The sequence below is a fragment of the Dicentrarchus labrax genome, unplaced genomic scaffold (assembly GCF_905237075.1).
Source record: "Dicentrarchus labrax unplaced genomic scaffold, dlabrax2021, whole genome shotgun sequence".
Lineage (NCBI taxonomy): Eukaryota > Metazoa > Chordata > Actinopteri > Moronidae > Dicentrarchus > Dicentrarchus labrax.
The window spans coordinates 7,842,261-7,867,868 of record NW_026136722.1 but is presented as its reverse complement, the minus strand read 5'-3'; the positions used below and the strand labels follow the sequence as shown (position 1 = coordinate 7,867,868).

At 41.7% G+C, this 25,608-nt stretch overlaps 2 protein-coding genes and 1 long non-coding RNA gene across 10 annotated transcripts in view; 2 read left to right on the top strand and 1 right to left on the bottom strand.

Moving 5' to 3' along the window:
* tex2 (testis expressed 2) overlaps window positions 1–4,693 on the top strand; it is a 31,053-nt gene extending 26,360 nt beyond the window's left edge. For 2 of the 4 annotated variants that reach the window (XM_051388894.1, XM_051388895.1), the window contains exons 10-13: window positions 569–691; window positions 991–1,200; window positions 1,920–2,040; window positions 2,821–4,693. In XM_051388894.1, the coding sequence (XP_051244854.1) occupies window positions 569–691; window positions 991–1,200; window positions 1,920–2,040; window positions 2,821–2,970 (604 nt within the window). In that variant the 3' untranslated portion in view covers window positions 2,971–4,693. Of the gene's footprint in view, window positions 1–330; window positions 692–990; window positions 1,201–1,919; window positions 2,041–2,820 lie in introns of those variants that run through there. The other 2 variants (XM_051388896.1, XM_051388897.1) reach the window with 2 other exon arrangements.
* A 678-nt stretch (window positions 4,694–5,371) lies between these two features.
* LOC127356861 (uncharacterized) lies at window positions 5,372–6,420 on the bottom strand. The gene is made up of 4 exons (XR_007882070.1): window positions 6,164–6,420; window positions 5,962–6,081; window positions 5,723–5,768; window positions 5,372–5,531 (listed from the first exon to the last, which is right to left on the bottom strand). It is a non-coding gene; the product is annotated as an uncharacterized LOC127356861 (long non-coding RNA).
* A 104-nt stretch (window positions 6,421–6,524) lies between these two features.
* The window catches only part of ern1 (endoplasmic reticulum to nucleus signaling 1), a 36,403-nt gene continuing 17,319 nt past the window's right edge, over window positions 6,525–25,608 (top strand). The window contains exons 1-22 of one of the 5 annotated variants that reach the window (XM_051388898.1): window positions 6,526–6,795; window positions 11,948–12,068; window positions 14,511–14,544; window positions 14,721–14,793; window positions 15,194–15,266; window positions 16,404–16,526; window positions 16,972–17,073; window positions 17,162–17,423; window positions 18,016–18,094; window positions 18,512–18,671; window positions 19,053–19,168; window positions 19,286–19,480; window positions 19,706–19,970; window positions 20,072–20,162; window positions 20,256–20,445; window positions 20,714–20,813; window positions 20,937–21,136; window positions 21,693–21,840; window positions 22,083–22,210; window positions 22,615–22,738; window positions 23,616–23,683; window positions 23,765–25,180. In XM_051388898.1, the coding sequence (XP_051244858.1) occupies window positions 6,718–6,795; window positions 11,948–12,068; window positions 14,511–14,544; window positions 14,721–14,793; window positions 15,194–15,266; window positions 16,404–16,526; window positions 16,972–17,073; window positions 17,162–17,423; window positions 18,016–18,094; window positions 18,512–18,671; window positions 19,053–19,168; window positions 19,286–19,480; window positions 19,706–19,970; window positions 20,072–20,162; window positions 20,256–20,445; window positions 20,714–20,813; window positions 20,937–21,136; window positions 21,693–21,840; window positions 22,083–22,210; window positions 22,615–22,738; window positions 23,616–23,683; window positions 23,765–24,331 (3,297 nt within the window). In that variant the 5' untranslated portion in view covers window positions 6,526–6,717 and the 3' untranslated portion in view covers window positions 24,332–25,180. Of the gene's footprint in view, window positions 6,796–11,947; window positions 12,069–14,510; window positions 14,545–14,720; window positions 14,794–15,193; window positions 15,267–16,403; window positions 16,527–16,971; window positions 17,074–17,161; window positions 17,424–18,015; window positions 18,095–18,511; window positions 18,672–19,052; window positions 19,169–19,285; window positions 19,481–19,705; window positions 19,971–20,071; window positions 20,163–20,255; window positions 20,446–20,713; window positions 20,814–20,936; window positions 21,137–21,692; window positions 21,841–22,082; window positions 22,211–22,614; window positions 22,739–23,615; window positions 23,684–23,764; window positions 25,181–25,608 lie in introns of those variants that run through there. The other 4 variants (XM_051388901.1, XM_051388899.1, XR_007882068.1 and 1 more) reach the window with 4 other exon arrangements.

The window sequence follows — 25,608 nt, the reverse complement described above, 5'->3', positions numbered from 1 at the left end:
ATGAAGCTGAGTCTGACTTTTAAAATGTGTTACAGATATTTGAGAGCGATCCTTCACAGCTTGTCCTTACGTCACGTTTGTTCTTCTCATTGTCTTATAATACATTCTCAGCGAGTAGGCCAGAATAGGATGTCTGAAGGATTAACTCTTTTGCTAAACAAACAGCTCTGAGCTGGATGTTAATTGGGTAGATTTGCATGTAGAACCATAGTGTATCTGTTTTTCACAATTCCTACCCTTGGCTCTTCCTCCTTTCTATTAATACACTAATCCTCTCTCTGGACGCTTACCACTGTGGATTTGTCCAATGACTGGTGAGTTTTGGAATAGACACCTGTCATTGAAACAACACATTTTGTTCTGGATTTTTGTTTTGTTTGTGAATTGTTGGAGATTAATTTCCTGTGATTTTTTTTTATCAGCGGGGATGCATTTAATGGGAATTAGTTTTAATTGTTAATGGTTCTTTGCAAAGCCATTAGAGCCTGACTTTGCAGCAGTGAGTGTTTTTATGTGTGTGTGTGTGTGTGTGTGTGTGTGTGTGTGTGTGTGTGTGTGTGTGTGACAGGCCCAGGCCACGGACATACTGTCTGGCAGACAGCGATGAGGAGTCGTCTAGTGCTGGCTCATCGGATGAAGAGGATCCCCCAGAACTACTCAGCGATAAAGCCGTTCTTCCTGGAGCCGAGGGGTGAGCAAATGTCTCTTTACAACAATACCATCACACATCTGAACTGAAAATGGACAGAAACAGATTCACACTGATGTGTTGAAGCAGAATGATCTGCCCTTTCAGTCCACCTACCCACCTACCTACCCGCTCCCACACATTTGAAAGCTTGCTTCTGATTTAATGTAGCACCCGGTCACTCCCCTCCATCGTGGGTGCTGAGTAGCAAGAGATGACGTTATGAATAAATGATGAACCTGACTAACTCCTTGCCTCCCCTCATCTTCCTCCTCCTCTGTTTCCATCCTCTGCTCACGTAGCTATGTGGGAGGCCACAGGCCCAGCAAGATCATGCGCTTTGTGGACAAGATAGCCAAGTCAAAGTACTTTCAGAAAGCCACGGAGACGGAGTTCATTAAGAAGAAGATGGAGGAGGTATCCAACACGCCCCTGCTGCTCACTGTGGAGGTGCAAGAGTGCCGTGGGACGCTGGCTGTCAATATCCCACCTCCCCCCACGGATAGGATATGGTATGTTCACTTCCAGGGAGGAGTGCATTGAAGACTGTAGGATGTAGTCAGGGAATCCTTGAGAATATATCTCAGCACCCTCTGCTGGGCAAATACAGGCATGCATACAGTAAAGGAATACAAATGTTTAATCACCAGTGAACTAAATATACTTAACATTTAAGGAAATGAGGACACAAAAGTATGTATTTTCATTGAAGATGTTAAGTATTAAATCCTTAAGAACACAATGTACACTTTATAAGCTTAATTATAATATCTAATAATAATGATCACCTTCACCAGCATGTATAGCTGTGACTCCCAGCTTGTTAGCAAATACTAAGAAAAATCACCAGATGAAGAATAAGAAGGATTCTTCTGATTCTTCCCTAATTTTCTTCTTGTGAATAGTGAATTCTTTCTAGAAATCCTTCAAATTAAACCATCTTAGAAGGGAAAAATTACTCTTTGTCTGAACTGCTTATTCTTCATGTACACACTGAAGCCCTAACCTATGATGAGAAAGTCAGATGTAAACACTGCCTCATTTTAAGTGGTCACAAGCCAAACAATGTTGGGAACCACTGATCTACAGCATTGTCATGACCTTAATTTGTATATGTATGTTGTGAAATAGGATTTTTTTTTTCTGAGAACCTATTCCTGCAGACTACTGTTCCATTTATATGACATAATATGATTTTGTTTTACCATCAGTGTTTCATCTTGGCTTTCAGGTATGGTTTCCGGAGCCCGCCTCACATAGAGCTGAAAGCACGGCCTAAACTGGGTGAGAGGGAGGTCACTTTAGTTCATGTGACAGACTGGATTGAGAAGAAACTGGACCAGGAGTTCCAGGTATACACTGAGAAAGACAGGAAACTGTGCATGCAAATATTTAATCATAAATACAGTTTATTTACATTGTCAATAGTTAGTAGGGGATGTTATATCCATGGTGTTTAACCTCAGTTGGCCTGACAGAGAGGCTAAACATTTTCTCAAGGACAAAGGGAGATGTTTTAGGGTGAGAATTTAGGTTATAAAAGAGGATTGATTTATGGCTGCCTACCTACATACACTTCAAAGCAGTGTGCCTGTGGCTTTCCCACCCCTCACATATAAATCCAAAGTAATGATATGCCTGCTGTTAGATAACCACCCTGAGGCACACCTGCAAACTACTGTGTCCCTGTCAGGTTTACCACACATCTACATTTATCCCAGCCTGACTCCTCTGGGGGGTTATTATTACATATCACCCCTATTCTCAACCATGCCTGCAGTAAAATACAGTGCTGCTGTGCACACTGTTGTCATTTGTGAGTGAGTATATACATGTGGCTTTCGACAAAGGCCTAACTCAGGCTTCACTGGTTTCTAGACATAACAATGACAGGTTGGATGCACATGGGATGTTGTATGTTAGGTCTCTTTTTTCTCCAATTCTTGTTAACAGATATATTTTCTTGCCATTATCTTTATTTGGTATATATTTTTAGTTACAAAAGCATATTAATAAATAGTTTCTGCTCCATTCCCTTCACAATAGTCTTTGAACATGCAAATTTCAGTGTCCTCCTCTTTCATTGCTGTAATTAAATGACTGTGCTTATGTCTGTGCTTGTCCTCTTACAGAAAATATTTGTGATGCCAAACATGGATGATGTATGGCTACCCATAATGCACTCTGCCATGGACACACGGTCAAATGCCAACTTGGTTACTGTGACAAATGATGCCTTGAAGGACCCAGAACCCGAGGAGTCTGAGGCCTCGGACATGTGAAGACTGATGTTCAAAGTGTGTAACAAGACATTTTATCACCATGGCAATATGGCAAGTACCCCCCCTCCCTCCCCTCGGACACCCACGGGTGCAGCAACGGGCCGGGCCCACTCTTTAATATTTTTATCCATGTTCCGGTCCCATTGTTGCACCGGTCTGTGGCCACTCACAAAACTGGAAGTATTGGGGAAGCTTGTGATTATCCGTGGCGACTGAAAGCAGGAGAAACGAAATGAGAATTGTGACTCATAGATTGTAACCCAATCAAACATTATGATTCATTCTCTGATGAAACAAAACACATGGGGCATGTCGAGACCGTTTAACAAATGTGCGTGGATCGACGAATAGCCATCAGATTCAACCAGAAGAACCATAATACCTGTGATGTACAGCTGCACCGAACATGATAGCTGTACAGTGTAAACAACCTTTCTAATCGAGCAGTTTATTGTTTGCCATAACTCTGCGAGAACTTTGAGGCCACTGATAAAGAGTGTGTATGTGTGTGTCTGAGTGGGCAAATGTTTGAGGGAGAAAATTTGGAGATGATTTTGCTGAAAGCCCCTGCATTCATCAATACACATTTATGGGGAAATCAAGACTCATTTACCACGCATCCACACTGCTGCCTGTGCCAGCCGCCTGGCACTTATATGCAAACAGATCAATGGCTCTGTGTCCATCGAAGATACTGGGTCAGTTTAAATCTAAGGTGGACACTATCATAACATACAGCCTGTGTGCTTTAAACCGTGTGGTAGGGATTAGAGCTAAAACTGACTTTTAGGGTGGTGAGTTAAAGCATATCTGCAAACACAGCAGCTGAACATTGCCTAGGTCTGATGAATGTATAAATAGGAATGCGGCTCCCTAGCTGTGCGAGGAATAGCTCATTCACTTACGACGTGCTTCTACGCAAAACATGCTCCAAGACTTCCTTTCATTTTATATTCAGTTGAGCAAAAGTAATAATTTTGTTTTTTTTATTGCCTAAGCAATCTTTCAGTCCTTGTTGACGGCTACTGTATGAGGTAAATGGTGATAAATAAGAAATTGGTCCATTATCTTGTGCTCCAATTGAGGCCACTGCAGTGATGTACAACCTGTTTGGGTAACTGTAGCTGGAAATTCATTAGACAGAGATATAATCTGCAGGGAGTGATTTTTCTGTTTTGTTGCAGGGGCAGGAGACTGAACCCCTGTTGTTAACATGGTTTTATTTGAATAAATAACATACTGGATATTAGCCATATTATTTAACGTTGTCAGCAGACATCCAGCTTATGAATGCTCTTTTTTCTGTTGAATTATTTATTGATTTGATGTTTTTTTTTTCAGTACCGAATAACACCAATAAACTTAGAACAGTAACTTTCGAATCTGCCAAGACATCCGGCTGCTTTATAGGTGACTATTATTTTACATGTTTTATGTTCAAATGTGTGTGTTGGCAAAGTGTATGAGGCAGAAAGTGCCTTTAAAATAATCAAACATTCCTCCATAGTGAGCCACCACATTTGTTGCATCAGTTGAGGATAGAGAGAAAAATGTCTTTGTGCCATTACGGTGTCTGTCAAGACATGCCCTTTGTTTTCACAGGTTTTGGTGTTGTTCATTTGCACAGTGATGAAAATATGAAAACATTGCTGTTGTGTTCAGTGATGTCACAGAATGTTCTGGTTCTGATCGTTGTGGATCAATAAAACCTTCTGCTTGGAAAGAGCTTGTGTGGCTTTGTAGTTGTAACAGAAAAGGAGTAACAGCAGACCCACATCTGCGTAAATCAGAGTTCTTAAGTATTATTTTCACTAACAATAAATCTGCTGACTGTTTCATAGATTGTTTAGTCTATAAAAGAATCCAAGGTGACATCTTGTTTTGTCCATCCTACAGGCCAAAACTAAAAGATACAATTTACAAGGACATTAAACAAAAGCAGCAAATTCTTACATTAAACAAGCAGGAAGACTCAAAATCATAAACAAGTTTATCAAAATAGTTCTAGTACTAAAAGTTGATAAACTCAGTATCTTATAGATTTTGCAGACTCTAAAATATGGTTATATATGCAGTTATAAAACATCCATTACCTCAGGCTGCATTTTGTTCATTAGATTTAATTGTATATTAATCATAATCTCAGCAGCACAGCAAAAGCCAAATCCATTTGTTTCTTTTACACACCTTATTGCTGTGAACTGTATTTAGAGTGTATCTTGCTTTAAAAGAGAGACTTGGTTAAATTGCCAAGAAGCTCCAGTTATGACAAGACATGATCTTGCACTACTCTTGACCCGTGTGAATGGCCAAGGAAAAGGCCATTCAGGTTGAAAGTATAGTGCCTAAAAATCAAGTTACAGCATGTAAAAGTGGAATACAAATGGAAAACAATACAGAGTTTGTTGAAAAATGCTTTATTCATACAGGGCATTTGTTACATCCAGAAAAATAAGTGTATGTATATCTTCTGGTTCAAAAACACATGTAACCCAAGAATCATGGTGTAACATTGTAATTTCCAGTAGTGCCTCTGTTTCTTGAGCACTGCAGTCAAAGCTCTGCAGAAAAAAAAAAAAAAAAAAAAAACACAACTTTGAGTAAGTTCAGTTATTGAAACACCATCCATTAAAGACCTGATGTGGTTTATGTCAGATCTAAATTGTCTTCAGTGTTAAATCAGAAGTCTAACGCATTATGATCATCATTCATAAACGTTACAGAACACTTTCTGCTCACTCAAGATACTTACTTTATTCCCCATTTGCTATTCCAGGAATCAATCCTCTCCTGCAATCCTGCAAATAAAAACATGTCTGAGTGAATTTATTGAACACACACACACACACACACACACACAGACTGGTGTGTGTGAGTCAAGTCAGAATATGTTTACTTCATCTGCAAATCAGAAGTCTAACGCATGGATATAATCATTCATGAACTCAAAACAAAAGGAAGATTAAAAGAGATTTTACCAGAAATACTCACTGTCATAAAGTCATAAGAGGCCTCGGCCAACCTTCATCTGAAAGTACGCCATCCTCCAGCCCACGTGTGAATGTGCAACCGCCTCAAAAACACCGCATCGATCCGGGTTTATTACCGGGCCTGTGGACAGCACAATATACTGTTATGAAGAGGAAAATAACTCAATGCATTTGCCATTTTAGTTTTAAAACGTCAAACTTACCAGCACATTTCCGCGCCGGTGCGGCCTTGTCACATGGCTCCAATATTCACCTTCATGACTTCAATCTAGGGGGAAGTCATTTCTTCTGCAAACTCAAGTCGTGAATCACAACACTGCACCTAAAACATGCACTTAATAATCTCCTTCCAGCCATGCTAAATGCAAATATTTCGAGTCCGACTGGTCTGGCTACAGAAAGCATGCTCGCAAAGGGAGGGGTCGGACTTGTGCAGAAAACGTCTCCCCCCGGATGTACTTTATACCACATCCGGTGTGTGTCGGGTCTTTTCTCATTGGCTCACACCGACTCTCCAGCTCCCCTCCTCCACTCGGTGTGGATATCTATCCCAAAGTCCAACCCCCACGAGTTTCAGTTCAGGAAGAAGCGGATCTAACGTTGGTACCCAAATGCCTGTGAACGTAACAGCGTTTTTAAAAAATATATAACGTAACATCTTGGTTGTGAGCCAAAATCACGTTTTTTCATATGTAGTCTTCGGCCGTCCGGACCAGCTGTCTGCCCCCCCCCCAACCCCGGTTTGAGACCAGATAATATGGACTGGACAGTGAGCGGTCGGACCCGGTTGTGGTGCGTTTTGGTGTTGCTGTGCTGCGCTCGTCTCCCTCAAAAGGTAAGAGGGGCTAACTGGATAAAGCTAGCTTAAGTTAGATGGTTAGCTCGGAGTTTTCTACTCGTTAAACGACACTTTTCACTCAAAGTTTTCTGCCTTCGGTCCCTTAAATATCACAGAGCCACCAAAAGCTAAGTTATTACTCATTGGAAGAGTCTGTGTATCTGTCTGTGTGCTGCGTGTTGTCAGAAAGGAAGCTAACAGCAACGTTAGCTTGATGGCTAAAAGCACTCGTTTTTCCAACTAATGTGTGCTTTAGAAAGCCTGTGATTAACTCCAACAACATTTCATTATGAACCTGAGAACATGTCTGATGCATCACTTCGGAAACATTTTCCTTCAGGTGAAATTAAAGATCAGAATCCAACTAGTGAATTTAAGAAAAGCCAGTTTAGTGTCGATAATGTTGAACCTTAGGTCCTGTACCTTTTCTATACAAACATCAGTGTGTGGATGTTGTTGAGGCTTGATGAGATGCACATTTTCCTATATTTCTGCACGCGTCTTATCTTTTCACATCAGCTGCCTCACAACTAATGATTCAGCGTTTGTGGGTCCTGCACACTGCAAACTGTGAAAATAGAAAGATGCAAGAAAATATGTGTCTCTGTGCTGAGGTAAAGTTTTAAAGAGGATGTTTCTCACCACTATCTGCCATCCACACTTGACTTTTATAGAACCCATCTCCTCCATTTGATTAGATCTCCTCAGCCGTCTGAAGCCGGCAGGACAGATACAGTTATGTGTGCTTCATCCTTAGTCTCTAATTTATAAAGTTCCACACCAAAGCACAGCATTGTTCTGCATGATGAATCTTTGTGGTTAGGGTTGATTCAATCATCCACAACCGACGCCAGGCCAGTACAGAAGAACCACTCAAACATCTACGTTTCTGTGCACACCAACACACAATATGATGTGATAAACACACATTTTGACTGTAAAGTACCAATTACCTTGCAAGGGGAAAGGCTGGAATAAAATATAGATCTGGTCGTGCTTTATTGTGTTGTTTACCAGAGCGATCTGTGAACAGTGAATGGGTTACATATTATTGGTGGCTGGCACAAAAGGGGGAGCTAGCTATCTTGCTGAAACTGAGACAGGTCCCTAGGAAATCTCCAGAGTGAGACGCTAGCGACGAAACTAGTAAAGCACCAGAGCTAAGCAGCAGATTAAAGTAGCCTTTTAATCCCCTATCATGTCTCGGGTTCTTCTCTTAGCCCCTTAGACAGTCTGCTGGTGTAGTAGGGATACCAAATGATGACAGGCTATCTATAGATTTTTACGTAAGTGTGTGTGTGTATGTGTATGTGTGTGTGAGGGAGAGGAATAGATACAAATGAGAAGAGCAACAGAGAAAAGACTCATATGTCTCTCTCTTCACTGTCTCTTTGTCACAGTTAAGCTATTTTTAAAGCCAGCTGATTTTCCATTGTACAGCAGATGTGTCAGGGACAGCAGCTAGTGCTTCTTCACACATTATGTTCACACCTCGCCTGACAGTTTTCTCCTTTATAACAACACTAATATTACGCATAAGACTTGTTACTGACTGAAAACTGCAATATGTCCCTCAGCTGTAATTTGTCCCATTGCTCTGTCATTCTCACCATATTTTATATCCTTTTTGTGTGTGTGTGTGTGTGTGTGTGTGTGTGTGTGTGTGTGTAGAGAGATGGTTCAGAATGAACTAACACAGGTTGTTTTGCTCAAAAAGAAAGTTGTGATCTTACACTATCTTATCACAATAGTAGATTGGCTGTGCTTTGACTGATCGTGTCTGAACGAGGGGCCAACACGTGATATCCTCCCCGACTAAAGCAGCACCATGCAGAGAGCAGCTGATAGACAGTGTTGACAAGAAAAGATGTTTCTCCACTTATCTACATTACATTTTAGAAAGTGAACAGTCATCTCCCAAAGGCATAGGTCCTGTCTTATTCTAGTGTAATTTAACTGTGGTATCTGAGTCTGTGAAGGAAGTCAAACATCTCCAAGCCTGTTTCATCAGCATACAATCCTGAAGGGAAACCTCTAACGACTGCTTTTAAAACTGATGGATCACCAGTTTTTAATGCTTCATTACTCACACTTCCTCATGTGCATAAAGGGATTTCTTAATAGAATTTCAAAACATATTTTTGATTACTTGAAGCTGTTGCTGCACTACACCCATGGCAAGGTGCGAGATATGTTATTATCCAAGTAGTATTTCTTAGTTCCTGTGTTGGTTTTTGTCTGCACCCAAGCAAGCTGTGAACATACTGCTTATTGATGCAGACGAGTTGGTGGTAGGAGAGTGTTCCACCTTTCACCATAAAAACCGTAAGCTTTAGTTTACTGCTTCCTGCATGCATCTCTTAATGATCACATAATAGCCTCTCTCTGTGTCAACTTCACACACCCAGTAAGACAGCCAAACATGAGTTCCATTGAATCGGCGTTTCAAATGGCACTACCAATTCATGGCACACATTTAATTCACCCACACACTTGTTGCTTATGGTACCAATGATGTTGTCTGTTGCAGTCTCAAACCTTTATGAGAGGCTGCACAGCAGTAAGCGGTGATCTAGTGTTAATGCATCGTAGAAATAACACTCAAATAGTTTGTTCTCTTTCAGGATGCAGGTCATGATCGAGTAACTCTGGGTGGTTTACATTTGTTTTCCTCCCTTACTTTTGGTTTTCAGAGGACTTCATCATCCTGCTTGGTTGGTGATTTGATACTTCCCCATCCTGCTGATAGCATATCAGAGTATCTGCCTCTTTAAACTATGCCTGGCCTCATTGCAGACAAGAAAGTGAAGACCTCAGAACTTGCCAAGACTCTGGTTTCGCCCAGTTCTGTAGTATTATGTAACTCGCTTACGCAACAACTAAGCATTTCTGTGTTATACACAGAATGAGGAAATGAGAGGGAATGTCCTGACATTTAAGTCTTCTAAAAAAGCTTTATGACAGACATTGTAAACTGGATATTCCTGAGGCCCAATACTGTATGATATTCAACAGTTGCTGAATAACAGCGTCCATCCAAAACGCTGAGGCTAACAGATGTTAAGAAAGTTATTTGCTTGCGAAACCAAGAACCCTGATAGAGGTGACGGGGGGCCCGAAAACAAGTCGGTTATGATTCTCCAAGCACTGTTGTGTGTTGCATGTGAGTTTACAGCACAGTGGGAACAGTCACAGGTGCACAATATTGACACAAATACATATAGGATGTGAGACTTCAGTAGGCAAATGTGAAACCTTCAGTTTATGGGGTTGTTTTGACCTTGGTTTCTGTTTGGTCAGTTAAGACAGGCCAGTATTTCCCCGTTTCTAAGTTAAAGCTGAAGAACTCAGAGGGAGAAAGTGATGCCAAGTTGTAAAGTAACAGCTTGCCCCTCTCAGGTTTGTCTTGCACTCGTCATTTTTTATGACATTGGTTTTGTTTGGAAATGTGAGCTGTGTGACCAAGAGGAACACCCTGAGTGACTCTGTGACGGCGGTTGCATTTGCTCTCCATACCACACGCCCAGGCCTGACTTGCTAGCTCTGGTGGTTTGTTCATGTCTGACCTAAGAGCACTTCAACCTCCCTCTCTTCTTTCTCTCCTCAAAAGTGGCTAAATGCTCAGAAGAGTGTGGTAGTAATTATAGATTGGTAATCTCCTTTATACGTAGGGGCTATTTGCACTGCCCCCAGGGAGCTGTTTGGGGGGATTAGTCAGAGATGTAGATCAATATTGTGGTTCAGCAGGGGAGTGAGGACTGTCCTAGCTGCTCAGACTCCTGTGGTAAAGATGGAAGGTTTAGTGGCATCCCCAGATTTTTTATTCCCATATAATAATTCCCAAATATTAAGTCGATAAGAAATCAATTAAAACTGTTCTTCCTAACTCTTTTAGTTGAGAAAGCTCATGTCTACCAGTTGCGTATAATCTTCAAGAAGAACAGCTCATATCAAAGTACACAGGCTGGTCAGGCTGAGTTCATAGGGTCGTCTCGGGTTTGCCAGGAAGTCAGAGCTTTCAGCCACCCCCACTGGACCTCTTCCTGCACATTGGTGCCAAAAACCATAAGAAGCCCACTGCTTGGTTATCAGAGTGGCGTTTTTAGAATTCCATAGTGGGTGAATGGAGCAAACATCACCCACAGTGCTGTTAATTCTGGCATAAGCCAAGTCATGAGGCTGGGTCGTTGAGCTGCTGTCGTGGTTATGGGTTCAGTTGTTTTCACTGGATTTGCTGCATTTTTCTTTGCGTGTCCTTCCACTGAGTTGTCTCTCTTATGACTGTCATTGTATACACTGTCTGTCATTAAATCAACCAATCCAAGTATTCCCATATCTGTTCATGTCCCTCCATGTTTCTGAGTGGGAGTAAAAGGTTCTGGAAAGACGGGTTCCCATATGGCCCGTCAGCCCACTATTCATCTGTGCAGAGAGGAGTTGAAGCACTCTCTTCATTCAATTCATTGCGAAATCCATAAAAAAAACAACAACCTTTCTATGTGGTGTGTTGTGCGATAGCATGAGAAGTTTAGAACGTGCACACGTGCTCAGCCCCATGCCCAGTTTGTTTACCTTCCACCACGTTGCAACCCTCGGCTCGTGCTGTTACTTTGAACTGTGAGAGCTCATCCAGCACCCTGCCCTCTGTTACCTAGCTAGTCAGTCCTCCTCCTAGTTTGTTCTTGAGCTGTCCCTGTAAGGTATTGATTTGAAGTTCACTGATTTGTAAAGCAGGCCGGGGGGCACTGTGGCTCCTTGAGAGTAACTGTACCACCAAAAGGCTAACTATACTGGGGTGATGATGAAAACAGGCCCCCTCTTTTTTGACATACAATGACCGGATTGCTGTAATGTCAACATCTTAGTAAATTTTGTACCAGGTGTGTGTGAGGAATACGTAATATGTCAGTGATTAGTAGCTGAAGCTATTATTCACAGCCTCAATGCAGGAGCACAACATTTTGACCATATCCGTGGACCTAAGTGAGAGCATGCATGCTCACACATACCTGCGTGTTAATGTCTGAGTTTATTATGCTATCACTTTGATTCATGTGCACTATACACGTGTGTGATATTTTAGTGCTTATTAGAGATGTGATTGTTTGTAGTGATTTTGATTTTTCTGTGTGTGTGTGTGTTTCTGTAGGGGTTTTGCAGTGCTAGCACAGTTTCCCTTCCTGAAAGCCTGCTCTTTGTGTCCACACTGGATGGAAACCTGCACGCTGTTAGCAAGAAGTCAGGCTCTATCAAATGGACCCTGAAAGAAGGTAAGAGGAGAGGAACAGAGTCGAGTGTAACTCCTTGTCAAGTTTTTCTTTGTATGCCTTTTACTCAAGGCACAGTTCCGTACTCAGGTTACATGCTGAATAAGATACTTTTGTGTGTTGCCACAGGGAAAACATGTTAATTTGTGTCATGAAAGGTGTAGTAGAACACAACAATAAGACTGTATTTAAGTTAAGAATTTAACAAATGTGGGCAACACATGTGAAACTTTGATGCCACATCAATGCTTTGCCACTTGACGAGTTGGTCTATTGATCTTATTTATAGGTAGTCTCTGTGATCCTAATGTAAACAAAAGGGTGTCCACATAACTAAAATTAAAAAACTAAAATTATTTTCTTTTTCTTATCTTATGTGTTGTATCTGAAGCTGCTGTATCGAGTGAATTCTATTAAGTCTATTATATCTTATGTTAAAACAAAGGATTTGGATGCATTACCACCCCTCATAGTAGACTAGGAATAGAAATTAAACCTAAATTGACCTAAAATCTCTTAATTGAACTCTGATTATTTAAAGGCAGATACATGTAATTAATCTTGTCAAAAAACTACATATTTATTTATACTTTATACTTATTCTTCTTTGGTATTATTAGACTCATAGGAAATGGGATTAAGCTGAGGGAAACGCTGTGAGATGTTGTTAGGCATGGAAACTGGGTAATTATTAACTGAGAGAGGGGCAAATATAGCCTGTAATCAAGGTCAGAGTGGGCAAGGCTAAGCAACTTTGCTGCAGTATCACCTGCATACGCAGCATGTACTGTGGTTACCATGTTAATGTAGGCACTATATGCTTGGGTTATTGGAAAACCTGTAAAAGCTGTGAAAAAGAAGCATAGTATGATAATCGAAGATGTTTCCTGTTCTAAGCATACATTTTCCCACAGGCTCACCAAATTTTTCTGACTAAGTAAAATTACTGTTTTGAACCTGCGAGTCCTGGTTAGGTCCAACTAATACCCAAGTCATTAATAATCTGAGGCAGAGGCTGCTTCCTCCGCATCGTCTGTTTTTCTGGAAGAGCTGTTGAATATAAATTTGATCAGTTCTGTACCAGGCTCCGCACACCTGTTGTTGTGCTCCAGTCGGGCAACTGTACACCCACGTAATGAGGGGGAAGCATAAATCTTTTCCCTGGACCAAGACAGTACAGCTCAGCCCACATGCATATCCTCTCACTGTTTGCTTGTCGCGCTGTGTTGACTTTGCGAACATGTATTTGTACTGTACGTCAGCCAACCAGAGTTACCGTCTTTGTGGGCAACATAAACAACCATTGTTTCCTCGCCACCCTCTGCAATTACACATAATGAATGCGGGTGCATCTTGAATACAATAGTCACTGACCACCTTCAAGTAATCCTACGCCTCCCCTCCCCTGCTATTGTTGACCCCTTCGGGCACCTCCACAGAGATCGACACCATCTGGTCCACGCCCTGTATGTTCACACTGCAGGTGTGTGTTTGTCTAGTAGCAATGAAAGTTTGGGCTTCACACTGTGGCACTTATCTTAAAGAGCTATTGTAGTGGTTTAACCTTCTACATTATTGCTGATCAGTTTGTTTGTTTTTTTAGGTTTTTATATGTGGATGAATGCAATTTCTCTCTTTCCAGGCAGCCATTTGTTGCCAGGCATGTTATATGGTATCAAAATCAACTTGCAGTGACTTTAAACATGGACTAATTTGAAAGATGCCTAGCCTAAACACAACAGTAATCTAACTTTGATAAAATAAAAAGTAGACAAGAACTTCAGTGGATCACGTTATTTAAGTTAATTTTCAATCAAATTATCATTTTCATTCTCCTCTGAATGAACGCTAATAGCTGCTCAGAGGGGAGGGCAAATTATTGTAGGCAGCAAAATGGTGGGCAGTAATGAAAGATGTATGAAACTTGTTGTAAATGCGCTTTAATATGCAAAAACAGAAGATGGTCCTTTTAAGCAAATGTCCTTGAGGGGCCATTTAATGGATGGAAATTCGTAACATGGCCAGATACGTTTTGCCATGTCATTCTTACATATTTATTTCCAACATTTAAATACAGAACAAACTTTTTTTCATTGTATCTGAACAACAGTAAAATCTGCTTCCTGTACCAACCTTGACCACTGTGTCCGATGGATATTTGGTGTCATAGTACTTTTTAGAAGATATGAGGTCATTTAAAGAATCTTTTTTTTTTTGTTATTATATGCTAGTCTTGACAAAGCTGTTTGCAGGCATGGCTGTTTGCCTTGCATGTTTGCCCCAAGGGAATTCGTTTTCATTTGGACTTTGTGTTCTGTGTTCAGTTGAATGTCACCAATATTCATGTCATTCTCTTACTCAACAGCTGCTGGCCATGCTTTCCAATGTTGGTTAATATTCTCGTCAGTCCTGAATTGCGTCTTGTCTCTTTTTCCCTCCTCGCAGATCCAGTTCTTCAGGTCCCCACACATGTGGCAGAGTACGTACCTTTGAGTTGTTTTCCTGCATGGGTGTATATATCCTTGTGCACTGCACCTGTCTTTAACAAAAGATGGTGAATGCAAATGGATATGGTAACCTGTTGAGCTTGTCTTATCTGTCACTCCCTTTACTGGTCTAGAGATTGTAATGCATCTTCTTAAATATTTCCTCTAGACCAGCCTTTCTGCCTGACCCCAATGATGGCAGCCTGTACTCTCTGGGAGGAAAGAACAACGAAGGCCTCACAGTAAGAGGAAATAATTTAATCACAAACTATAATCTACCCACTTTTTTTTTTTTATTTTAAGAAACACTGCTCAGTTCCCTGTTCTATAGAAAAACGTATCCTCTCACCATATGTGTGTGTGTGTGTGTGTGTGTGTGTGTGTGTGTGTGTGTGTGTGTGTGTGTGTGTGTGTGTGTGTGTGTGTGTGTGTGTGTGTGTGTGTGTGTGTGTGTGTGTGTGTGTGTGTGTGTGTGTGTGTGTGTATGTGTATATATATATATATATAAGGCATGCTGAAATCATGCACTGTCACACTGAAGTTGCAGCTGTGGTGGTGTATGCGACTTGCTCCCCGTATACTGTCAAAGCACACAGCATGTTGTGGTTATCTAATGTTCATTCATTCATTTTTCTCAAACAGAAATTACCGTTCACTATCCCTGAGTTGGTCCAAGCTTCTCCCTGTCGCAGCTCTGATGGAGTGCTTTACATGGGTAATATTATATTACACCTTTTTGATTAAACACATTGTTACGTAGTTTCCTTATCCATAAATGAGCTGGTTTTATCTGGCTTTAACCGAATATCTTATTCTACCTTTCGATTCCACTCAACCTGCTGTCCCAGCCTTTGCGCATTTGAATTTACAACAGTTAACAGGGGAAAGGTAATCTACCATAGTGACTGCTTGTCTTTGTTTAAAGGGAAGCGGCTGACATTTGCATCCCTGCAGTCATTATCAGCTAAGCTTTTGTTTTCATTCAACTGAAGCTGCTGCTGGCACAAAGCATATTTGAGATTCAAAGGTCTGAAAGTGCTACAGACTCAAATTCTCGCTCTGTAAATCTGTTCATGTATGAATCTTTTTTGCCAAGTATAGTTTGCAGTCTATATATATATGCATGTTTTGCACAGTTTATACCCTACCTCAATATTAAAAACAAAAACTAAAAATATTATATAATTTGATAAAGACGAGATTTTTTTGTCTGTAAAATAATCTTCATCTCATTGTTAAAAAAGATTTGAGAAAATCATATTGTGACTCCAGTATCGTGAATCGTTATATCCCACGTTTGAAGGAATTATCAGGCTAAACCCTCCTCCTTCATCATCTGGATGTTTTTTAAACGAAGCAAACACTCCCTGGTTGTTTTTTGCATTCATTTATAATAATCTATGATTAGGATATTACTGCCACTCCCTGCACTGACAAGGTACAAGATGCCCTTACAAAGAGAAAGCCATGATGGGTTTGCCGTTTAATTAAAGAATGGCAACACCCATTGCTGTCAGGAATCAATGGCTGCATGTTGTTTTGCTTTACTGGGCTTGGCACCAGTGCACCTTTTTGGTCGGTTTGATAATTTCCTGTAAATTCTCCAGTCAGTTTTATTTTAGACAGACCACAATCACAAATTTGTCTTATTAATCATTAGACCCTCAGTTCTGTTAAGGGAAAACCACCACAAAAAGCCAATTTATACACACATGTATAGAGTTGAATAGCAGGATTAAGTAAATACAGAACATGCATAGTGAAAAATATGATGTGCTTTTTCAGCAGCATCATAAAGGCTGTTATCATGCCAAAGGTAAATCATTTTGCTTTCATATTGGCTCTTGTACAGGTAAGAAGCAGGACCTGTGGTATGTGGTGGACCTGTTGACTGGTGAGAAACAGCAGACCCTGACGTCCTCCTTTGCTGAGATGCTGTGTCCGTCCTCATCCCTTCTCTATCTGGGACGCACAGGTAAAATCAAGACCAATCCAGAAACACAAGCTCAGCTATTTTTTTTTCCCAACCTGGCCAGCCTTATCTTGGTCAGATTATCACTGCAGCCCATCCCATTCGATTTGTTGATTTTAATCTGGCTAATTAACACACCTATTTGTCTTGCATGCTCTCATCCCCAAGTGTTGGCAAACCCTTATTTACCTACTGCTCATCTCTACTGCTGTCCCCACCTTTGCCTCAACAAGACCAGCTCCCACTGTGCTTTAGGCTGGAAGTGGAACAATTATTGTAGACCTGGAGCATGAAAGCCCTGCAGTTGAACACTATAAATCCTTAACTTGGTGTCAAGTCAGCGCTCAATTTGTCACCCCACAGCATATATGCTGGATTTCTCCACGCCTGGCTTTTGTGTATGTTAGATATGTTGTGAATATGCCATTGTTGTTCTTATCCCTGTTAGAGTATACCATCACCATGTATGACACCAAGAGCAGAGAGCTGCGTTGGAATGCCACCTATTCTGACTACGCCTCCACCCTTCCCGACGACGACACCAAATACAGTAAGACCGTTAGACACGCTGGCTCTTCTGTTTTGTTGTTTCTGTCCGATGATGCCAATCACTTGTTTGCTCTTTGGTACCCCGACAGAGATGGCTCACTTTGTGTCCAACGGCGACGGCCTCGTGGTGACTGTAGACAGCGAATCAGGAGACGTTCAGTGGGTGCAGAACTATAACTCGCCGGTGGTGGCCATGTATATCTGGCAGCGAGAGGGCCTCCGCAAAGTTGCCCACACTAATGTGGCCGTGGAAACCCTGCGCTATCTCACCTTCATGTCTGGAGAGGTTGGCCGCATCACCCAGTGGAAATACCCATTTCCTAAAGAGAAGAAACCTAAAAACAAGTTCATGTAAGCAGACTGAGTGGAATGAGTCCCCTACTTTTTTGTCAGTGTCCACTTTTATAGGCTTTTATATTCATGATTGTTTCTACTATAACTAGAATACCATTCGGGAGAAACACATTGGCCAACACTTTTCTAAACGTGTTGGAACATTCTACCCATTAATAACAGGCGCATAAATGACTGAAAGCCTGAAATCAAGGTATTGTTTTGTAAGATGTGAGATTGCTTAATGATGGGATGGAGTCTCAACACGTAGTAACTAAGAAGTGGGTGCTGACGGACCTGGTTTCAGCTCTGGTTTCACACTGCAGTACTGTTTTTTAACTTTTATATATATGGGTTTACACCTGCTTCTGCTGGTAAGGACTAACGGCTTTCAGTGGTTGAACCTCTGTGAAAGTTTTGCCTATTTACAGAGATGGTAGGGAACTCTAATAGTTCTACATTTTGAATTGGTAAATTACATACACTCCAGATCTGTCAGAGATTGTCGAGATTGCAATCTGTCATACTTAAGTTTAGTATGAAATTACAGTGTACTTTTTTAAAAAAAAAGCAGGCAATGGGTTTACTGTGCTTTTTTTTCCCTTTTCAGGGCCACTTTGTATGTGGGTAAATACTCCACCAGTCTGTATGCCTCTCCCTCGCTGGTGCACGATGGAGTCACTGTGGTGGTGAGTGACAGTTACATGTATATCTTCATTTATGCAAAAATGAATTCCTTGTCAGTAAGATACCAACATAAAACATGTAGGTTTGCCGTTAAAATGTGTGCAAAGGTAATCGAACATTCCCTGCAGTACTCTACTTGTTTTATTGTTTGTTAATCAGCCTACATTTTTGGTTAGTGGTTTCCAGGTATGCAAGTGAGTTTGCAAGAATACATCCTGTTCTAGTTGTGTTTTGGCTTGCCCCAGCTCAAGTCACTTTGCCTTTCTGGGCCGTTTTTAAGTTTTTTTCTTTTTGTAATCTTGTGAGGCAGGAAATTCATCTGAATTCATCTGAATTTCCTGTATGTGTGTATGTGTGTATTGTGTGTGTGTGTGTGTGTGTGCGCGTGTGTGTGTGTGCGCGTGTGCGTGTGTGCACAGCCTCGTGGCAGCACATTCCCCATGCTGGAGGGTCCTGACAGCCAGGAGACTGAGGAGGACAAGGAGTGTGTTATCACACCCAGCACCAGTGTCAAGTTCAATGCTGCGCTCCGGGAAAGAAACCGTATGAACTTCATGAGGAACTACCTGCTGCTTATAGGTACATTAATCACAACTTAATATCTCGAGTGAGATACTCTGATTAATTTCCTGGTTCGGTGAGGGAGAGTTTCAGGTCCACTTCATAAAAAGGAAGTCTCGTTTTCACTAACAATTTATGCACTAAGAAACTCTTGATACTTTTTACCACAAGTCCAGTGCCTTGAATGGGCCGCTGTGCCTGAGACTGCCCTCTGCTGGAAGATAAAATGAATCATGTGAATATAAGTTTAAAACCTTTTTATAAAGCGTTTCCTTGCTATTTAAACAGAAACCTATAAATACTAAAAGTATCACGACTGAATTCAGTGGTGTCATTTTATAGCTCTGATTCTGATGATAATGATGATGATTAACATGTTCACTCATTTCTGCATTTCAGGTCATCATGAGACGCCCCCCGAAGCTCACACCAAGATCCTGGAGAAGTTCCCTGACAGCTTCCCTCGCAATCAAGGCAACGTCATCCCACCTACTACTGACAAGAAAGTTGAGGAGGTGTGTGTGTGATTCACAAGATATTTTTGTTTAGAAGAATTTTCAGCTATCAAAACATTAAAACATCAACATCAAAACAGCAGATTTTCTTACTCTCTTCCTCCCACCATATTGCAGAAGGTGAATGACAGTGGCATGGATGATGGCCCCCCTTCTCCTCTGCCTGAAACATCTATCCAAGAACCTGGGACCAGTGGTCGCACTGTACGTCCAGAGGCCCCTGTGGACACTATGCTCAAAGACATGGCCACCATCATCTTCTCCACTTTCCTCCTGGCTGGCTGGGTGGCGTTTGTGATTACCTACCCCAAAGTAAGTCAAACGGCACCACCTAGTGGACTGTTGGGTGCCTGCAAACACTTAGTGGTTACAGAAAATCTTGTAGAAACAAGACTGTAAGCGTCAAGTGCTGAATACAATATTCATATTACAATATGCAATATTAAAGTGTTGGATGGATCAAACAACATACTGACAACTTCATTAAGAGTTTTAATATTCTCAAAGCCTCACACATAGTCTCCTCTCTCACCACAGAGTGTTCACAAGCAGCAGCAGCTGCAGCACCAGGAGTTCCAGAGGCAGATGGAGGAGAGGTTGGAGCTGCTCCAGAGACAGCAGCCGTTCCCCCCTGCAGATGTGGGCCTGGGCTTGGTCCCAGAGAGCGACTATCTTGAGGTGGCCCGCACTCGCTCCGAATGCTCAGACCACAGCAGCCCCAACGTCACCCCTCGCGCCTCCAACCACTCCAACCTGTCTGTGTCTGAGCTGGGAAGCTCTGCCAATGAGCATGAAGATGGAGGCAAGGACTGAGAGATTAAGATTACATTGCAAACACTCTTTGTTGGTGCTTGTTTAACATTTGAGTAACATTTTTAACCCAGTGCCTGTTTGTCTTATCAGAGGAAGACTCCAATATTGTCAGAGTGGGCAACATAACTTTCCGTCCCAAAGAGGTCCTGGGTCACGGTGCTGAGGGCACCATTGTGTACAAGTAAGTCTGAACCAGTCAACAATTACTCATAATTTAATTTGTAAAATACTGAAGAAATATTACAATGTTGTACTTCCATTGTTTCTCCACAAGGGGTCAGTTTGACAACCGTCCAGTGGCAGTGAAGAGAATTCTCCCAGAGTGCTTCAGCTTTGCAGACCGGGAAGTCCAGCTGCTGAGGGAGTCCGACGAGCACCCAAACGTCATCCGCTACTTCTGCACGGAGAGGGACCGTCAGTTCCAGTACATCGCCATTGAGCTGTGTGCTGCCTCACTTCAGGAGGTAATGAATGATCACTTAAGCACCTTTTCCAAGTCTGGGAAAAGTTGAGTTAATTGTGTAGTATTTTGGTGATAGCAGCCCAGTTTTAATTGGTGTTTCCTTCACGATGCATTACATTTTTTGTGTCATTAGCATGCAGTTGTACTGTGAGTGTAGAAAATAGCTGGCATTCTTTATCATTGAGATGCACATCTTCAAACTATGTGAAAATGAGACATCCTGTTATAACTATTGGACTTGACTAATTGTGGTCTTTCGTCTTTTCTAGTATGTGGAGAGGAAGGATTTTGACCGTCATGGACTAGAGCCAGTTATGCTTCTTCAGCAGACCATGTCAGGACTGGCCCACCTGCACTCTCTAAACATAGGTATCCATCACTGAATACAAAATAACTTTCTTGTTTTTATTATTATTGTCTGCTTTGTATTGCTAGACAATATCCACACCACTGAAGTAACTGACAGCTTGTGGTTCTGTTTTTTTCCTTCAGTTCACAGAGACCTGAAACCCCACAACATCCTTGTGTCCATGCCCAACGCCCACGGTCGGGTCCGGGCCATGATCTCAGACTTTGGTTTATGTAAGAAGCTGGCAGTGGGCCGCCACAGTTTCAGTAGAAGGTCTGGGGTGCCGGGCACTGAGGGGTGGATCGCCCCCGAGGTTCTCAGTGAGGACTGCAAAGACAACCCGGTGAGTCAGTGGTAGCATAGCAGCTCTCCTAGGTGGCTTAAATTATGTTGGGTGTCAGAATTGACAACAGAAACACAAAATGATGGGCCAATAAAAGAACATGTTGGTGCTGTTCACTGAAACATAACGGCATCTAATGAACTCCTGAGAGTGGGTTTGTTCCAGAAAAATATAAACATTCAACTGTGGCTTAGTGGCCATCATTTTCACAGTTGATGTACATACTGGCATATTGTCAATAGGAAAAAATTAACAACAAAAATAAATAATGTCAGAAATGCACCATCATAAGACTCTGACCTGTTCATAATTCCTGAATAAGTGCAGTTTGTGCTTGTTTATTAAAGGCAGGCAGAACAGACACAGAATGCACACAAGGACCCAACCTAACCCAATCCTCCACCTCTCTCTAAATTAGAGACATACCAAACTGTTTGCGATGAATATACATACCATTACACCCCCACTGTACACAGATTTTGTTGGTGGTGAATGTGTTTTTATTATATACCACACTGACTTCCTCCATCCTTTATTCTTCTCTTGTCCCTTGCAGACCTGCGTTGTTGATATCTTCTCTGCTGGTTGTGTGTTCTACTACGTGGTATCTCAGGGAAGTCACCCCTTTGGCAAGTCTCTGCAGAGGCAAGCAAACATCCTACTGGGCACATACAGCCTCGACCATCTGCAAACAGACAAACATGGTGAGGACTAAACTTTTGCTTCTGTTTCCTATAGTGTACAACAACAATAAGGTAGTTATCTAGATCAGTACGGGCAGGTAGAGGGTGGTGTGGATTATTGTGTGATTGGTTGTAAGAAGAGTTTAGTACAGCTGTGGAGATTGTTATTTGATGACAAAAATGTATGAATTTCTAGAAATAATTTAGTTTTGTTAAGTGAAAAAACACATAGTCAAAACCAGCATGTTTGTGTCATTTTTCAGGGGACATTGTAGCCAGAGATCTAATAGAGCAGATGTTGAGCATGGAGCCCCACAGGAGGCCTTCAGCTGAGAGTGTACTCAAACACCCTTTCTTCTGGAGCCTGGAGAAGGAGCTGCAGTTCTTTCAGGTCAACTTTTGTTTTTTTTGCTTATTTGACAATTTAACTGCTCATTGTAAAGATCGCACATTCTGGCTTCCTCCGATGTGGTTTAAACCTCTGCTTACTCAAACCACACCTTAGGCAGTGAGAAGAGCTGATGCATGGCAATGTTACCTCCAAATGCTTGTAGGATGTTTGAAAACCACCATCAGTTTACGTCTTTACAGCCACATAGGAACCTACAGAACTAAGATGTACTGTATAATAGATTTATCGTTCATATCCAAACACTCAGGGGATTGTGCTTGCACCCTCATTGGTGCAAATGGGACCCATTCACTTCTAAATTAAGTGTGTTATGTTCTGAATGAGAATAACACTGCCTGGCATATTAGTGGAAATTTACTGACGTTTTTTGTGTTTGCTTGCAGGATGTGAGCGACAGAATAGAAAAGGAGCCGCTGGACGGACCAATCGTGAGGCAGCTGGAGAGAGGAGGGAGGGCTGTTGTCAAGGGTGACTGGAGAGAGCACATCACAGTGCCACTGCAGACAGGTATAAGACTGGCATGTCAAATACAAGCTCCTGGTGTCGCCTGTTATAGTATAGCATTACACAAATTGACTCGGGTAGGATTTCACTTTAGAGCTAGCTGGAGAAATACTTTCATGTGTGTTGCACTCAATGCTGAATCCTGTCACAACACAATAATGCAGTGGGTGGTTAAGTAAGCCTGCTGCTTCCTGTCTGCATTGCCACACTCTGAGTAGCACAACCTCAACTGGTTCTCTTTGAACCTTTTGTTTTATTGACCAGACAAAGTTTTTGATGGCAGAAAGACTGATACATGTGAGATTATGTGCATGGCATATTAATAATAGAATATACAGGTATAACAAAAGTTTACAACATTTATAAAACAGTAAAGTCACCAGGGGCCAGATGCTTAAAACTCTTCATACAGAAATATGCATACACATTCTTTTTTGGCAGATTTATAAGGCGGCGTAGACCACTTTAGGCTCAAATATAAATAAATAGATAAATCATTCATAAATAATTCAGAAATAACACAATCAGTGATGTCATCCACTTATATGACCTGCAGCTGTCTCTTGAATACACTGTGTACGCCTCGTCCAAAGTCAGTATAAGGTGACACATTGATTCTATAAATGCTGGTTAATATTTGGGAGATGGTGTATGCATGGCTTACTGTATACATCTGGCCCCAGATGTTGTTTTGTTCTACTATTTCCAAAACTGTACTGATGAGTCCAACTTTGGATACTTCGGTATCAAGCTAAATAAAAAAAAAAAAAGAGCTGCATCATTTCAGGATTTCCTGTTTACTGGTTCCTTGTTGGATAATGATTAGGGATTCACTCTGTGGTTGATAACATGGACTTTTATTTTTCTCTTTCTTCGGTAGATCTGCGGAAATTTCGCTCCTATAAGGGCGGGTCAGTCAGAGACCTGCTGCGTGCGATGAGAAACAAGGTAGGAACTTACCGTAATGTTTTGTATTTAAAACAAACTGGTCTTTCCTGTTAGACTTAACGCTTGACCTTCCTCCAACAGAAACACCATTACCGAGAGTTGCCTGCTGAAGTACAGGAGACTCTGGGCTCCATCCCTGATGACTTTGTCTCCTACTTCACCTCCCGCTTCCCCCACCTCCTAATGCACACCTACCTGGCAATGCGGACCTGTGCATCTGAGAGGCCATTCCTGCCTTATTACTCCGCTGCAGAGCAGCTTGCAAAAACACAAGCCCAGTACACATATTTTGGACCACAGAGACAAAATGAGCTGTGCACTCAACACCTGCCAACACACACATCATCACCCTCCTTACAACCCCAGGAACCTACACATTCTTCACAGCCTGTGCAGGTCTCTCACACAACCCCTGCAGAGTCAGTGCCCTGTACATCACCAGATGAGCCTGTATCCTCACATTTGCCAGTTCAGACAGTGCAGCCGGAAGCGCCAGCACTGTCCACACAGACTGACTTACACATTGAAGCAGTGAACCCCACATTTGCCTCAGAATCACCTACAGATCCTCTCAGACAAAGAGAATCCAGTCCATCTGAGGTACACACTCTGCCAGATTCTCCTACACTGAACAGTGAACCAGTGTGAACTGGACCAGAGTCAGGTGGACCCAGCACAGACGGGAGCAACGCCTTCGAGAGTGGACACAAAGTGGGACTCAATTGCTGCACCGTGAGCTGGTGAGGACCAGGCCTGCAGTGCCTGGGATCCACTGCCGGGCGCAGCGGTTGCACCCTTAGTTAAGTGCCTTCTGCTCACCTGGGTTAACATGTTCCCCAACAGAACCGTCCACAAGTCTGTCTCTGCCTCAAGGAACTCGGACAACCAACAGGGTGTTGTTGAACATTATCTTGTAGCAGGACTGAGCAAAGAGAATCTTTCTTTTTTTACTTTATAGTGGCATGTCCAAAAGAAAATGTGTTTGTCCCAAAAATATTTGGCCTCTATTGTGGGAAACATGTCTGGATGTTGTTGAACACTTGGGTAGTTTTATTGTGCAATGTTGTATTTCTGAGTGAGCCTGTTCACTGCACAGATACTGTATGTATATTTTTGTATAGACTGATTCAGAATTTGGATCATTGATGATAAATCATTTAATGTGGCCGATGTGCCTTTTTTTTTTTAAATATCACTGTGCTGTATGGGTACAGATCTATAAAATTAACTATGCTAAATGTGCTTGATTACAGTTAATGCTGCTAGACTGCTTCTCTTTTGTCAATCAATTGTGCTGACACGATAAGAGTGGACTGTTCCAAAGGGTGTTCAGGGTGGCGTCTGAATACAGTAGGTAATTTTATTCTATGTGATTATGCAGTCAAAAATGAGATTAGAGGTCAGGCTGCAGAACTCTCATGTAAAATAACTTTTTAAGGGTGTCAAACGTGAGTTAATGACTTGCACATTAAATTCTATTTTTTTTTATACTAAAAATCTGTGTGTTTATTGATTGCTGCATCTCAATTGGGAAAATATGGATATTTAGTGCCTATTTAGTTGGTTGCAGTCTGCTACCTCGACGCTAGATGCCACTAAATCCTACACACTGGACTTTTTTTAATACAGGTAAATAAAGCAGGCACTGCCTAAAAGGACCAGCACAGTAACACAGAGCCAGTTTGTGAATCATTGCACTCTCACCAAGTCACACTCTGACACACATTTAATATATCTAAACCCAGACTTGCATATCGGGATGTAAAACACTGTGGAAAATATGCTGCATAGGAGAATATCAATATTGGTTTAATCCGTGCATTGTTAACAGACCTTTGCTAAAGGACTGCAAACTGGACCCAGTGGAAGTTGTCGGTAAGGATTCACCACATTTCCTTTTCATGTGTTGTCTAGAATAGGTTTAT